Consider the following 16,539-nt stretch of genomic DNA (forward strand, 5'->3'; position numbering starts at 1 on the left):
TACCAGTATTCGTATTTTACCTTAAAAAAGAAAGCTTGTCCTAGTGCTCTGCAACCCAAAAGGTGAAGAAACAATGACCAACACAGAAGCAAAGGGCATTCTAGAGCCTGGAATTTGGTCTAAAATACCACTAACCACTAAAGCAATCAAGATTTTTTTTTTTTTTTTAAATTTAGGAATAGATTGCAGGTTTGGAGGAGGAAATACAAGATAAGGCTGAAATATCCTGATAGCAAGAAAGTTATAAGGAGATTTGGGTATTTTTCTTCTTTTTCTGATATGAACTGTTAACTCTGGGTAACCAAAGAGATGCAAGTTTCTATTTGTAGTATTCCAGGCATTCTATGAAGAAGGAATGGTAGAATTAAGAGTTATCACCATTGCCTTCATGAATTACTAGATCCAGGCACTCAGTTTCAGTGGGTACATGATCACAAGGGGACATGATGTGTCTCCTGAGGAAAGCACACATTATCCATACTGTTTTCTTGCCACAAAATCTGAATCTAACCACACTTCTAAATCCATTTATTAGATACAAAACCTGTCCTTTGTATTTTGCAATTAGCAAAATCCAGACAGTAAGAGAGACAAAGAAACCTACAGGATTCAAGAAATTTAAGATATACCATTCAAGTGCAATGTGTGGACCTTTACTTGGATTGATTCAAATAAACATATTAAAAAACACACACAAAAACTTGAGACAAATTTGAAAACTTGGGTATTCTGTAATATTAAGAAATTAATGTTAACTTCTTTTGGTGACAATGTGCTTATGTTGGAAAAAAAGAATGTGTACAAATACATTGGAGAGTTCATGGTATTAGCTGACTTATATATATTTGAAATTTTCCATGATAAATTTTTAAAAGCCACAGGGAGTTAGGGACCCACTAGACGTATACAACAGTTGAGAGGGAGAGAGAAATCTGGGGTGACTTTCAAGTTTCTTGCTTGCAGGATGAAGCGAGCAGTGTTTTTTGTTTTTTTTTTACCAGACCTACGGAAAGCAGGGGAGGTAGGTTTAAGAGCAGTATGGGTTCGTGTTGGTTGTGTTGAATTTGCGGTGCCTGTGGTACATCTGGGTAGGACTGTTGAGATATTTGGTGGAAGTACTGACCTCAAGGACAGATGCAGGTGGGAGATAAAGATGTGGGAGTCTCATTGGCAAATGGGCAGCAATGAGATGTCACAAGGAGAAATTGCAGAAAGGGAGGACCCCAAAGCGGTTTGAGCAGTCACAGAGCAAAGAACTAGAAGAATGGCAGCTTGGAAACAGGAAGGCTCAAAAATAAATCTAGAGCACTTTTTAAAAGGAGGGGGGAACAGATGTGGTTCAAGTGGTTGAGCTCCTGCCTCACACACGGGGGGGGGGGGGGGGGAGTGCTGTTTCCAATCCCTGGCCCCTAGTACCTCAGAGAAAGGAGGGAAGTTCTTGGACCCTTACCTCACACAAAACAAAAACTTACTAAAAATGGATACCAAAAACAAAAGAAACACCAAAGACCTGAACTTTGAAATGCTTTAGCAACCAAAGCAATAGTTGGCCTTTTATCAAAATAAAAAATGTTTATGCAAAGACCACAATCAGAAAAGTGAAGACAATTCACAGAATGGGAAAAAAAATACTGGTAAATCATGTATCTGATAAGGACTGGTATCAAGATATAGAAATCTTACAACTGAATAAAAACAACCAAATTAGAAAATTGACAAAAGATTTGAAGCATATGAAAAGATGCTCATCATCATTAGGTATTAGGAAGATGCAAATGTAAAATGGTGCCATAATTTTGGAAAACAATTCCACTCCTAGGTAATATACCCAAGGGAACTGAAATATATGTCCACATAAAAACCTGTACACAATGTTCATAGCAGCATTATTCCTAAGAGCCAGAAAGCAAAAACAACCCAAACGCCCACCAACTGAAGTGATAAACGAAATATGGTATATAGCCATATAATGGGTTATTTGGCAATAAAAAGGTATAAAGTACATACTACAACACGAACCTTGGCAATATTATGATAAGTGAAAGATGGCAGTTACAAAAGACCACATATTATGATTTCATTTAGATGAAATGTCTAGAAGGGGACAGGGCTGGCAAGGAAAGACAGACGGTTCTGACCACATTTTGAAGCCTGGGTCCTCTGGTTCTTGAGCCCAGGCACTTTTCTAACCCAAAACCAGTGAAATTGGTATATATGCAGAAAGAGGAAAAAATTCACATTACCCTATTCATCCTAGTTTTTGATAACAGAAATAAAAAATTACTACTAGTGAGTTTAGTCTTGGCCAGTTGCTTCACATATCTGAGATGCTCAACTGGTAAATGAGGAGAACATCTACAACTCACAGGATCGATCCAAAGATTAAATAAGAGAATGTGGCAGAGCGCCTAACACAGTCCATGGCTCAACAACTAATGAGTCTGAATTCATACAAATATTGACATAATAACCCCAAATGTGGCTTTCTTAAATTTTGCTCAAATACTAAGGAAGCTTTCTGAACCCTTAACTAATCTAGAACAGATACACTAGTTACTAGTCTGGAAGATGATGTCACTCCTTGGATAAACGTTAAGACTCTATAACTATTTCAGCAATAATGAAGGGAAATGGCTAGACACTAAGAGGCAAATGATATTTTATTCAGTGGATACGTCTAAATCAGAACTGATTTGTCTTAAGTTGGCAGCTTGAATCCTGACTTTCCTACTCATTAGAAAAACACACAACCTTGAACGAAACAAGTTTCATCTCTGAACCTGCTTCCTCGTCTATAAAATGGTTTTAACACTTGTATTACGCAACTGTTCAAAGACCAAGAATCAGCTAATACACAAAAAGAACTTACCAAGAAAGAGCTCAACTGATAACTCTACCTTTTTGATAGACAAGGCAATATAAGTCATTCTGTAGTCTGATTTATCTTATTCTTTTTTGTTATCAAAAGGTAGCCTGTGAAATCAAATTCATACTGTAAGCACCAATATATTATAAGTTCTATATGCCAACAAATAACTTCTTGCTACTTCACTAGAGGAAAGCAATTCCCTAAAGCAACCAGAGGAGTCCTCATTAATGCCCTTGTTTTGGGGCTACAGTGGCAACTACAGTGCAAGTACTTAGCCAATTTAGAGGATTTGCACATCTGCTAAAGAAATCTGTCTTATAAAGTCTGTCGCCAGCTTTGCACATCTTGTGGTCAAATGGATAGCCATAGGGCCACTCTCTCCTAAGTGGATCTGTTAACTAATTCTAGAGGCTGTAAACATAAGTGGAGAGGGCCTTTCCTGCCTTCTATCAGGCTAGCAACTCAGCCCTACCAAAAAAAAAAAACCGAACAAACAAAAAAATACTATATATATATATACACTTAAGGGAATGCTGCACAAATCCAGAAAATACTTCTCTGTTCCTAGTCTCTAACAACAAGCCAACCTATTCCTGGGATCCTAACTCCACCTAACACAGTGTTTTGGAGCATGACTATAAGTCACTGAAAGATTGTCTGAACATATGTGGCATCTCTACCTCACACCTTGGTTAGGAACAGAATGTATCCTGGCCTAAGAGACTTGAAGAAACAACGTTCTCCAACCTGTGGAAAAGATCAGAGGCAGCATTCCAAGCCAAACTGTATCCAGCTTTTATTAAAGATACTTTTCATAAACAATCATGGCATTTCAGGCAGGACGTGGGCAGACAATCGTTAACGGTATACAACAACTTTCAAACTCCCTTCTTCAATGGACTACCAAAATCAGAAAGCCACTATAAAACCCAATGAAGTCTTCATTTGATGCTCTGAACAGGGGAAGTTTAGAGTGAGGGTTGACATTTCACATTTAGCATGTTGTTTAACAACTTTTCACGAGCCGACCCTGACTTTCAGGAAATGAAATGAAAACAGCAGAATTATCCACAATCTAAAAAAGGAATTGCTACTTTTTTTGAGAGATGCCATATCCATGGCATCACTGGAAAGTCCAGATTGCCTGACATCCTGGTAACCAATTTTTTTTGGGTCAGGCCCCAACAGGTCTCTGGGTTAAGGGAGTCAAGTGTATGCTGAAGGCAGAGAGAGAGAATAGGTCATGAGGACATAAAAACAAATTTTAGTTTTTCCACACTGCAAGGCATCTGTGCCAAGTTGAATAATGTTTATCAACGTCAGGGATTCCCTTCTGGAAGTAAAGAGGAAGTCTCTCAAAAAACTAAGGGGAAAGGTGTTTTCTCCCATATTAATCCAGCTTCAGAGATATTCTATTAGTGACATTTGCCCCTTCCCCCAAAAACAATGAAGTGTTCTGTGTGCTAACAACATAGCTTAAAAAAAAAAAAGTAAAACAAAATTCTGCATTTTTATAAAACTTGATAAAAAATAGTATTTCAAACTGTACAGTCACCAGAAGTACACAGTTATCAAAAATGCACACACTTCACTTGGCATCTCCAGCACCTTCCGCTTTCTGTGCCTAAAAGAAAAAGACAGATAAAGGTGACATGTAGATTTTGAAATTATCTTCATTTCATTTTCCTTTATAGCATTATTTTGTTCCCATGCCCAAAATTTGGATTTCAGGTACTTCTGACCTAGAGACTCAGTACTTCCTTTGAGAATGACTTGCTACTTAACCTTGCTAAGTCATATTCCCTCTGGGTCTTCTATCATCAAGGAAGGTAGCTCACTAGGATTAAAAGCTCTGGGGTTACTCACTGCTTTCAAGAATTTTTTTTTTTAAGAGGCAGAATCCTTCTAGCTCTAGCTACCCCACAACATGTCTCCCCCACAAGTTAGGTCCTTTACAAGATAGCAGGAGATTCTGAGAGTTAAGCTAACTGGAAAACCACAAGCAAACTTTGGACCAAAAAACACATTTGTCAGTTTCATACACCAAGAAAACTGGATTCTATTTAGAATGTTGTGGATATTCTATCAAGCGTAAAAGAATAGTTTGTGGGATCATTAAATGACTGAATGAGGACACCTAACAAAAGTAAAATAATAACTCCACCTGGTCTGTTTTGGCATCTCCATTTTCTGCAGGGTTATTCCCATCCTTGCCAGCATCAGCTTTCCCTTTTTTCCCTTTGGGTACCTTCTCTCCTTTCTAAAAGTAAGGGGGGAAAAAAAAGCACCATTCCTCTCCATTTCCTGTAACCAGGGTTTATTATGCAAGTTCCTGTAAAGTTATTTATTAAAGATAAAACAACAAGAATTAAAAAACCCGACCCTCATCCACTAATGAAAACAATGGACCAAAATCAGATCAAGGTATAATTTGCTATGCTCTTCAAAATTTATATCTAGATGTAATTATATCTGAGTGTGAATAAACCAGCTTAAAGATCTGAATGTTTAATCCCAAAAGTGCAGTTTTCTGTAAATAGATGACAGAACTCCTGTATTATGATTATCAGAAATAAGCTATTCAATAATGAAATCACTGTTATGTTCGACTGTTAATGTTAATAAAGAATGTCTTTGTTCTGTGTAAAACATCAATTCCATAGTTAATTAAGGCTCCAGTCCTATTAACTTTGCCACATCTCAAAACTTTGTGCCAAAAGATGAAGTTATATAACAGGACTCCCTGTCAGCAATGGGAAAACTGCTTCATACTTCTGTAAACTCCCCATAGGCAAGCTGGTCTTCAAGTACCACTCACCTTTGCAGGGGCCTTTTTAGGCTTGGGTTCTGGCTTTGGAGGAGCAGGTTTCTTTTTTAGGTGGCGGAAAAAAAGAGAACATTAGTACAGTGAACCAAAGAAAGCACTCCCTCCCCCAAAATCAAACTCAAAACAAAACACCAGTGCCACTGACAGAAATATCTCCTACTTCTTGAAGTATTTGGGGACATCTTTCCACTAAAATTTCCCATGGCTAGAAACCCACTAAATCAACACTTTGGCCAAGGTCACCAGAATTTCAGAATCGGCCTATATGAAATGGCCAAGAGTCCAAAGGAGAGCATTCAAAACCAACTACTAGTCATATTTCATGGGAAACAAAGGGGATTACTAGTTTCAGGGATAAATATGAAAATTCATGAGCACACTTACAGCAGATAACCTTGCCGATCTTCTCTGTGGCTATTACAAAAAGGAAAAAAAAGTTAGAAAAAAGACAGCCGAACCACGGAAATCTTAAAAAAACAAATTTAGCAAAATAAGTTTTGGTGCTGATACAGACTACGGAAAATGAAAAGAGTTTATTTAGGTAAATTCAGAGGATTATGGCTGCTAATTACCACCTGAGGAATCCTGTGGCCTTTATCAACCCAAGGCTAAAGACCCCCAAAGAAAACACAGTAAGACTTACTTCGTCCTTTACCTTGGCTTTATCTCCTTTAACGTCCCCTTCAGCCTATAAAACACAAAAAAGCAGTAAATTACAGCTTCTGAGGTAATTTTTAATGATTCCCGAAATTAATAGACCCCTGAAAAAGTGGATTAAAGTTCACGTAACTTCCTCAGGACATACGCAGAATGTCTTTAGTAGCCGGAGCTCCCATGCAAATCAAAGAAATGCTTAGAAAACCGTTAAGTAGCCCGTCTACTAAAGCTTCACGCTCTATCTGGCCCAAAGTGAGCCTGAGGCGTGCACGGGTGTCCCGGACCGCAGCCCGCTGGGAGTCGGCCCCGAGCGGCCCCAGAAAGCGCGGGATAAGCAGGACAGACGCGCTGGGAGAAACTGCTTGCGGTGGCCCGGTAAGGCGGCCGGCGCCAGGCAGAAGCAACAGCTGCAGATGGTGCAAACAAACCCCCTCCGGAGGCGGAGCCCCAGCGCCGTTGCCATGGCAGCCGTCGAGGGCGGGAGAGGGCAGGCGCGCGCAGCCGGGGGACTCGTGGGCGGCGCAGCCCGCTCGCAGGCCCCCGGGCGCGCGGCGCGCGGGAGGAGGCGGGGCCACCAAGCACAAGCCCCGCCCCAGGAAGCGGGCCCCGCCTCCTGGCGGCGGCGGTTTTTTGGCGGCAGCGCGTTCCCCCGCCCGCCAACCCCGAGCGCCGCCTTCCCGCCCTTTCGGGTTTGAATTGCCCGCTCGCGGGGCGGGGCGGGGCAGGGGCCTCTCGCTGGGGGAGGGGGCGCGGGGAGGGCGTCGGGAGCCCGAGGGGAGCGGGATAAACAGCCGCCAACATGGCTCCTCCCGCCGCGGCCGCCACTCCTCCAATATGGCCTCTGGCGCCCGCGGGCAGCCGAGCCGCGCAAGGTTAGCCCGCGGCCGCCCGCCACCCCCGCGCGCCCCGGCGCGGGCGGCTGACCCCGCTCCAGCCCGACGCCGATCCCCACGTCCTGGGGCCGGGGAGGCGGCAGCGGGGGCAGCGGCGGCCAAGCGCCTCGGGCCCTCGCGCCACGTACCTTTCTCTTGGGCATGGTGGCGGCGGCGGGACGTGGGCGCTGGACGCGGGGATGCAGCGGCGCACGGGCTTTGGTCGGTCCGGGGGTCGTCCTCGCCTCTTCCTCACACTGCTCGGGCTCCGGGGGGTTTATAAAGTTTTTATAGCGCTGGGAGCCCCGGACCGGTTAGAACCGGATTTCACCTCCCGCCGCCGTTCATTGGCCCAGCTGGGGTCACGTGGGCGGGGTTTAAACTCACCTCCTCTGGAGGGAGTGAGGAGGGGGGTATGGGGGAGGGTGCGCGAGACGGCGGCGCGCCGAGGGGGTGGGGGCGCGGGGGGCGGGAGGCGCGCGTCGGAGGCTAGAAATGCGGGGGGTGCGGAGCCGGCGGGTTCTGGGTTTCAGCTCCCGCCAAGAGCTGGGTTTTGCAAACTACCAAGTTCCTTCCACCTTATGCAACCGAGCTCCCCACTCCTCCAAGTCGTGCAACACTCCGCGCGCATCTCCGCCGCTTTCCTTCCTGCTCCCGCTGGGGGCCCCAGCAGAAGGCTTTGCGAGGACTGGCCGGCCCGCCCTTCTCCACTGGAGGCGGAGGGAGCGCGCGGCTTGGAGGGACCAGCTGCAGTTTCCAGCGCCAAGGCTGACGCTGAAGCGAAGAGAGAGCGGTGGAGCCAGCTTGGCGCAGCCAGACGTGCATCCTTCCGAGCGGCTACTCCGAAGCAGCTTTGCGTGCACCTCACCTGGAAGGCGGTCCCCACCCGGTGGGGTGGGGGTTCGAGGGGCGCCTTTACAAGTAGAGGTGCCTTTACAGGGCAGGTAGGAGCTGTTCTTTCAGCACCCGTAGCTCCGCTGCCTCCCCAAAGGCTAACGAAGCAACCCCCCACACACACACCCCGCCCCAACCGCCTGTCGGAAGGCGCCCTTAGGTCTCTCGTGTTCCGGACCTCTGGCGCCCGTCACAGGGTGATTGAGAGTGGCCGCCTGGAAGACCTACCAGCACTCCCGTCGCTCGAAGCTCCACCCGTTTTGGAGGTGTCTAGCCCAGCTACCTCCCCCCCCCCACCCCCACCCCCACCCCGACGCGGCCACCAAGCCCGGGCGTTGCAAAGGCAGCTGGTGAAATCCCTCCTTCCACAGTTCGGCTGCTTCCTTACACTTGCAGGAGGAAAAAGAGGGTGGAGGAAAGCACCCCGGAGATTAGGAAACAAGTAGAGGAACAGGTGTTGCGATGGCAGAGGGGCTCTTCCAGTGTGTTCCCCGCACCCCCAGCTCAAAGCCAAGGTTCCAAGTGCACCTGAGGAAGGGTAGGCAGTTGCGGCAGCAAAACAAGATGTTCTTCCGTTGCACTGTTCACAAACAAGTTGTAGAGGTAAAGAAAAAAAAATTTATTTGAGGCTCAGAACATAAGAACATGATAAATATCCTCAAATGGAGGCCTGGCTCACAGGTGGGAGGACACTTACATAGGTCCCATCGGGTTTCTCAAGGAAAGGGTTGAAGGTGGTTTGTACAAATCATACCAGTACAAAGCACTCAGTAAAGTTCAAATTGACTACTTTGCAGCCCCTGTTCGCGGGCTACTGCAACCCTTCTGCTGCCTCTCCTTTCCACACCCACAGTGCCTCTTGGGGCAGCTCCTCCCTTCCCCTCCCTAGGTACCTTCCCAAGAATATAGAACCCCAGGCCAAAGGGAGATACCAGTTCCATTAATCACCTCTGCTGTACCCCAGTCTCATTAGGGAGAGTCAGGCACAGAAAGGCAGGAGACAGGACTCAACAGCTATGCTCACAGGGCAGATTCCCTTTGCGGCCTCCAGCCCCTCATTCCCGCCTTAATTGTAGGGCTCTGCATTATAGCCGCATAATTCATGCCTCTCTAATTAAGGCTGTCAACAGCTCCATTGTAAAGCTGGAAAATGTACAGCACCTGCTCGCCAGGAACCCTGTGCCAGCGACTGGAAGAGGGGAGTGCCAGGTTGGGGGGGGGGGTGGCTTGCCAAAGAGTGTACTGAATGGCTTCTCAATCGCAGTGTGTGGCATTTACGCTTGATTCTGGGATCCAAAGGATCTCCTGTACCAGGTATCCAGACAGAAGAGAGGACTGGAGTGTATGAAGTTAGGGCTCTGAAGAGTACCCTTAACACTGCTTGCAAGACCCTCACTTCTCCCCTAGAGGGAGGTGCTGGGGAAGCAGCCTGCAGGAAAAAAAGGGAAGACTGAAGAGTGGCATTAGGTTGGTCTTACTGGCTCTGCTCGCTGCTCTGGGGCACCTGGAACATAGAGATACCCAGGCAGACAGTGTTTCAAAGGCACTAATAATCCTCCTGGCAGCTCTGCAGCGAGGCCTGCAAGACAGAGTTAAGGGAAAGGACACCGCCCTTGACTCTGCCCTCTTCCTGCCAAGCAGCCTTGGCCCTCACAAGCAAAAGAGAGCCTGGAACAATCTATGATGAGAAGAAATCATCTCGGGACATGCTTGGAGGGCCAGGTCAAAAAGCTAAGTGACACCTCTGAAACTGAAGGAGCAGAGCAAGTGGGAATCAGAGTTGAGATGGTGAGGGCACAGGCAGGTGGGAGAAGCGCTTTTTCTGTGCTCCTGGTCCTGATGTGTTCTAGGGTAGTAGGCTGTGCTGGATTAGACTCACCAGGGCCTGCAGGCCTTTCTGTTACCCTGTAGCCATGGAGGGGGCCAGGTCTCACTGGGGAGTGGAGTCTGGCCCCGTGCCCTACCAGAGGAGAAAAGCTTGTGTGGGCTGAGTCGACAATAGGTAATTGGATTGTAATCACCCGCCTGGCTCTTGTGCACCATTGGGGGCGCTGAGCCTTTCAGTGAGCTATCAGTACTGCATGGCAGGAAGGGGGTGGCAAATTCAATAGCAAATCCCAGGTGGAGAGCCAAGGGGGAGGAGCAGCAGATGGGCAAATTTTCTTTCCGTCTCTCCCACCCCTTTCTTCCTTGCCCAAATAACGATGGCTGCCTATTAGCTATTTACCAGCAGATCCATGGTAGAGCCAAATCTTTTGTGAAAGTTGGGTAAAGGCTAAGATGAATGGGAAAGAGATTAAGGTTTGGGGGAGACTTCCCCCCACAGTCCTGTGTATTGACGAATGTGCTAGTGCAAAAAGATGCTTCTGGGAGCATGGGCAGTGATGGTAAAGGTAGAAGGAGAAGGCAGGCAAAGTTGGGGCCTCCTCATTTCCAGACCTATTCATGACAGCAGGTGAGTTTTATAGGGGACCTGTGGTTCACCCTCAACCGTCCCCAGGGCCACTGTCTCAGACAGGACAAAGGTAACTATGGCCAGCAGACATGGCCTTGGGGGCTCCCCTGCCAAGCAAAGGGAACATAATTCATCATCAGGAGGGAGGTGCCTTTCGCCAAGAATAGAAAGGGGACTAGGGCCTGGGAGGCAGGGGCAGGGCAAAGTGGCAAGTGGCCAGCCTCACTCAGGCTGATGCGGTGCCCAGACGTGCCAGCCAGTCAGCCCTCTTGAATTCCAAGGCCTGAAGGAAACCCTGCACCCGTTCTTCCCGTCTGGCTGAGAGTTTGTGTAAGCATGTCCGTCGGAGTTGGGCGTCCCCCACTGGCCTGGAGCCCCTCTTGCAGCAGCTGCTCTGTCACTGCAGCCTGGTCCCTCTCCAACTGCTGCCTCTTCCGCTCCTCTGCATACATGTCTCGGGCCTTCTGCTAGAAAAAAGTGAGGAATGGGGTGGGGAGGTAATTTTTAGGTATGGGTGGGGCACAGGGCAGGCCAAATTAAGCAGAAGAGTAAAGAGTTTGGACCAGATCGGGAAAGGCTTGGGTATGAGTGTGTAGTGATGGTGCCTGTGTTGTACAAGTAGGACAGTGGCAATCCTGGGTTCATTTAGTTTATTTTGGGTGGGGCACAACTATTTTTCTCGAAATTTTTCTCAGTTTTGCACTTGAAAGGGTACCAGGCAAATGTGGGTGTGACTCCTTGTTTCCCCACCAACTAGCTGTGTGGCTTTGGGCAAATCCTCTCCTACCCTCATTTCTTTGTCTGTAAAGTGGGGGTTGTACCTACCTTGAAAAGTAGTTTTAAATTATAGAGCTAATATATGCTAAAACATCTCTAGCATATTACCAGTCCCCCACAGCAGAGCAATTTTACAAGCTATTACTGTCCTATTCCTGCCTGGGATACATCCATGCAGTCACTTCCTTGGTTTTCTAGATCACTCTATGGGTGCCATCATCCCAGCTCCCTAGGTTCTTTAGGGTTCACACCCTGGCTTGCCTCCTTTATGGAGACCTGCCTGACCACTCCAGCAAATGACCCTCTTAGCAACATTCTGAGCAGCAGACTCTTAAACCACTCTGCCTGGTAGAATAGGGGTTAGTGTCCTTAGCGCCCTTTTGTTAGAAAATGAGCCCCTGAAGGCTGGAAAGAGCCTCCAGGGCTCCAGGAACCAGCTCTGACACCTGATAGGTGATCTTACTTCTTGGGAGCACTTCTTATACCTTGTGTGTATCCAGATAAACCATGAACTCCTTGAGGACAGACTGTGCCTGTTCCTTTCTGGTCCTTGGGATATCCTGTACATGCGAAATACTCAATTGATTGACCATGTGATCCCAGGAGGACAGGGAGGATGCTCCTGGCACAGGAGAGGGGAAAACTCTTTTGGAGCAGAACCAAGGTTTTACAGAACCTCACTGATCCTCTCTGCTCTTGCCAGTCTAACCAGCTAAGGACTCTCAGCAATAAAAGTTTACTGTATGAATAAAGATGTCAAATGGGAATTCTGGAATGTCCCCCCACACCCTAGGTTCTTGAATAATCCCAGGGATTTAGAGGTGCTTCTCTTCTGCTATGATAATGAGATTCATGTGTGGAGCTCTGAAGACTAAAATGGGCCTAAGCAATCGCTGCTGAGGCTCTCCATCTTGCAAAAGGGTTTCTTCTTGGCCTTGATCAGGAGGAACCCTACTGGAGGTATGGAGGTGCACAGGACAGAAGCCCAGCAATGGAGGTGCTAGCAGGCTGACTAGGAGAAACAGGTACACAAAATCATCATAGAAGGTAGAATGAGCTAAGGGTCTTCAGAAAGAAAGACAAAGGGTCATGCAAGCCCAGAGAGGGCATTTGTATTCAATGAAGGTCAACGAGCAGAATTTGAGCTGAGCTTTAACCAGTGGGGAAGATGGGGACAAGGGAACATCCAGCAGTGGGAATAATGGGCAAAGATGCATGAAATTGAAGAGTCTGCTCAGGACAGTGAGTCAGTCTAGAGCACTGGGGTTAGAGAAAAGCCAAGGAGTCATCTGAAATTCCTTTCCTCTCTAAGCCTATTTCTTTATCTGCAAAATGGGGATAATAGTACTCACTTCACTGGACTGTTTGAGGGAAAATGAGATAATGAATTCCCAGCCTAGTTCCTGGTTGTAATTGTTAGTTACTCTTCTGATGCCACCCCTTGTGGCTAGAGCTGAGCAGGTTGTGTTCTGGCAGGAAAGGATGGGGGGACACCCAGCCAGAGAGGAGTAGTGTGGAGCTAGTTAAAGGCTCATTCTTCCAAATGGCAGCCCCAGGATAAGTGCAGGGGAGGAGAATTCAGCCAAGGCAGAGACTAGCCCCTATTTGCCAGGAATCAGTTGCTCATTTACAGGGTGACAGAGTTGGGAGAGCTCCTAAGGATAATCTGCTCCAACCTCCTCGTTATACAGCCAAGGACATAGGCCAAGATGGGAAGGGACTTAGAGAGGCCACATGGCTGGCTGAAGTTCCTTTGGTTTCTCCACTAAGGTGGCTTCTTAAGGGGGCTACAAGAAATGTACCTTGTGCCTAAGGATAAGCTGTACTTCTAGTGGGTGGGGTGGGGAAGCCAGTGACCTATCTGTCTGGCCTCCACAATGTCTGGATCTACTCTTCTGATCTTGGGGGTTTTTAAGTTCTTGTCAGGTACTGTCAGAAAAATCCCAGTGAACTGAAGTCCTATGGATCACTATCTCTCTCCCTGATCATATCATCTACTCCCCTCTATAATGACCAATTCAGGGTGAAGGCATTCATTTTTCCCTTAAGAGATTTTTTAACAGATTTTGTGCAGTCATGGTACAACGGCTTCATAGAGTTTGCTTTGAGAAATATGCTCTAGCATATTAATCTAAATTCCTCCTAGGCATTAAGCCTCTCTGCTCTTATTCTCTCCTCAGTGGAATCAGGGAACAACATCTAATAGCCTCTCCAGTACTTAATTCTCAAGTGCTCTACCACCTCACAGGAACCTGGAGAGAGGCTTCAGGTCCTGGGCTTCAGAACATTCATTAGATAAGAAAAGTCCTCCCCACAGTCCCCATTTCCCCCAGTAAGCATGCCCAGGTCTGAGACAGAGCAAGCACCTCCTACTGGAAACATGATGTCCTAAACTACATCAGAGTCTCCTGCTGGACAAATGTACTTGGGCCAGGATGAACAGGCTGCTACACTTAGATGGCTTTTCAGGAGAAAGATCTTGATCTGGTGAAGGCCTCAGAGACCCACCTATGGTGGACAATACTGGTCACCATTCTCTGTGCACTTTGTTCTAGGCACTACTAAACTTGGCGCTTTTCATGTATTAGCTTACTGATTCCTCACCACAAACTTGTGAGATAGGTATTATTCTTACTTTTGTTTTATAGATGAAAAAAATGATACTCCGAGAGATTAAAAAACTGCCTAGCATATAGCTAGTAGGCAGCACCCTAACTCAGAGACGGGAAGGTCTCAACTTCCTTTAACCTGAGGAGAAGGCTGTGGTAACCTGAGAACACTATAAATAAATGGTCCAAACGCCTGGTATTGAATCTCTGACAAATGCATCAAAGGAAGTCTAGTATCCTCTCCTGCTATCATACCATTCTTACAGAGTGTGTGGAACAAACACTTTTTATTCATCTCTGTTAATGGGCACTACTGCCCACACCACTCCTTCCAACTCTCTATCTGTCCTCTGTCTCCCTAATGACAAGCCCTACTGCATCATACTCCTTTGCCAGCCCACATTCTTAACCCTGGATTCTATCCACAAGGCTGACTGGATGACCACCTGGAGACTTGTCATGGTACCTTCAGATCCTAAGATCTGCCCGTGACAATTTGTAACTGAGTCCCTGCTTCCCTTAGCTTCTGCCAGCTGCCGTCATCCTAGTGAGCTATTCTAGGTTCAGAGTCCAGCTCCCTCCCTTTAACCTTCACTTCCTGCAAAGAACAGGGACATACTGGGCTGGGCCTGGAGACATAACAGCTCAGATTTTGACAGTAGGAATTTGGGAGATGGGGCGAGAGCACAGACATGGTGGTAGGAAACTGGTATGGGAAGAAGGAGCTGTGATGAGCCCAACTTGGCCATGATACAGGTATATGAAGGAGAGAAGTATAAGAAAAGGTGGGGCAGATCACCTCTCTGGGCTGAGGCCAGACTGGTGAGGTCTTGCCTTAGTGCTTCTACTGGCATGCTAGTATTTCTAGAAATGCAGCTTTGAGGGTTTCTGGGTAGAAATCCTGGTAAGGACCCTCAGTGGGCCCTGCTGGAAGAGGGTACAGTGTGGGTCAAGATCTCTGTTTTACTTTGTTTCCTCCTCTAAAAATGGGGGCAATGGTAATAGTACCTACCTTCTAGCACCACATAGCTCTATGTAAAGGTGCCTGACACATGGGAAGAGTTCAAGAAATGTTTACAATTAGGATTAATGGGTATAAAATGGAATTCCTTGGGGTGATGAAAGTTTTGATAATAGTGGTGAAGGAAGCACAACAATGAGAATGTTATTAATACCACTGAACAGTACACTTAAAAATGGATAAAGTGGGAAATGTTGTGTTATAGATATGTTACCACAATAAAATAAAAATTTAAAAATGGAACTCTTAATAATTTTCCTCAAACACATTTCATCCCATTGTAGGTAACAGCAAAACCATCTACCCAATTGCCTGGGTCAAAACCTCGATGTCTTGGATCTTCATAGTATTACTATTTGTACTTATTTGCTTTATCCTACAAGACACAGAAGAGTTTCAGAATTACATCATCAGCATTATCACTAAATAAACCTGTAACAATATAGCAATATAACAATAAACCTACCTTGATTTTTAAACAAATGTTTAAGTTTACTTTGCAGTTTGTATTATCCTTAAAATATACCCCTAACAGAAAACTGTGTTCATGTTACATGAATTAACTCCTTTCTCAATGTGATTATATTGTCAATTTGATATAATGAGTTGCATCTGTTTCTGTTTTTTTGTTTGTTTCTGTTTTAATGGTTTTCCCCCCCCCCCATTTTCAGTCCATTTGGGCCTCTCTTTATTCACTGCCACCACCCTACCTCAAGGAACATCATTTCTCACCTGGCCTACTGCAGAAGTCTGGTCTCCTTGCTTTGATTCTTGCCCTTGAAAATCCTGAGTGATCTTTGCAAAATATAAATCAGATCCTATCATTCCTCTGTTTAAAATCCTTCAGATTTGTTACTATGTTCAAAGGTGCTATATGTCTACTTCTCCCACCTCAATTTACATTTCTCTCCCTCAAACAATTTCTTTTGTTCTTCCAAGACCCAAACTTTTTAACTTCAATATCCTTATACTCACTGCTCCTTTGCAGAGAATAATTCTACTCTCAGATTTTCACATGCCTGGCTATTTCTCATCATTCATATCATGGTTTAAAAATCACCTCCTCAAAAAAAAAAGAAAAAAGAAAGAAACAGAAGCCTTCCTTGACTGCTCTATTTAGTATCCTCTCCAACCCCACCCCCACTCTTTACATTGCTTTCTAGCATTTTGCACCTGTATTTCCTTCATTGACTTACACCATCTGGTATTATCTTATATATTTATTGGTTGTTTTTTATCTCCCCAATCAAGAATATAAGCTCCATGAAGATAGGGATCTTGTCTGGCCTGCCAACTACTTAATCTCCTTTGCCTTGTCTAATATAGGACCAGGTTCATATTATATACTCAAAATATTTACTGAGTAAATGAAATGTGAGGTGACACCTCTGACAACCATCTGGGAAAGTATCTGAAAAACCTGTAATTACTATAAAGGCTGCTGAGCAGCCAAATTGGAGATAAGAATATCATGCACAAAAATTCATGTGCCTAAAGCTTCTAGAAGAAAACATAGGGAAGCAACTTCAAGATCTGGTGGTAGGTGGTGATTTCTTAA

At 45.7% G+C, this 16,539-nt stretch overlaps 2 protein-coding genes across 2 annotated transcripts in view; both read right to left on the reverse strand.

The window, feature by feature from the left end:
- Nucleotides 1–511: 511 nt before the first annotated feature.
- Nucleotides 512–7,866, reverse strand: HMGN2 (high mobility group nucleosomal binding domain 2). The gene is made up of 6 exons (XM_058304062.1): nt 7,375–7,866; nt 6,340–6,384; nt 6,081–6,110; nt 5,688–5,738; nt 5,034–5,129; nt 512–4,493 (listed from the first exon to the last, which is right to left on the reverse strand). The coding sequence occupies exons 1-6, from the start codon at nt 7,387–7,389 to the stop codon at nt 4,458–4,460; spliced, it is 273 nt and encodes a 90-aa protein (XP_058160045.1). The 5' UTR covers nt 7,390–7,866; the 3' UTR covers nt 512–4,457.
- An 853-nt stretch (nt 7,867–8,719) lies between these two features.
- The window catches only part of DHDDS (dehydrodolichyl diphosphate synthase subunit), a 39,208-nt gene continuing 31,388 nt past the window's right edge, over nt 8,720–16,539 (reverse strand). The window contains 2 exon segments of the mRNA XM_071217628.1: nt 8,720–10,935; nt 10,937–11,041. Of these exon segments, the coding sequence (XP_071073729.1) occupies nt 10,801–10,935; nt 10,937–11,041 (240 nt within the window). The 3' untranslated portion in view covers nt 8,720–10,800.

This window comes from Dasypus novemcinctus, chromosome 9, assembly GCF_030445035.2.
Source record: "Dasypus novemcinctus isolate mDasNov1 chromosome 9, mDasNov1.1.hap2, whole genome shotgun sequence".
NCBI classification, from domain to species: domain Eukaryota; kingdom Metazoa; phylum Chordata; class Mammalia; order Cingulata; family Dasypodidae; genus Dasypus; species Dasypus novemcinctus.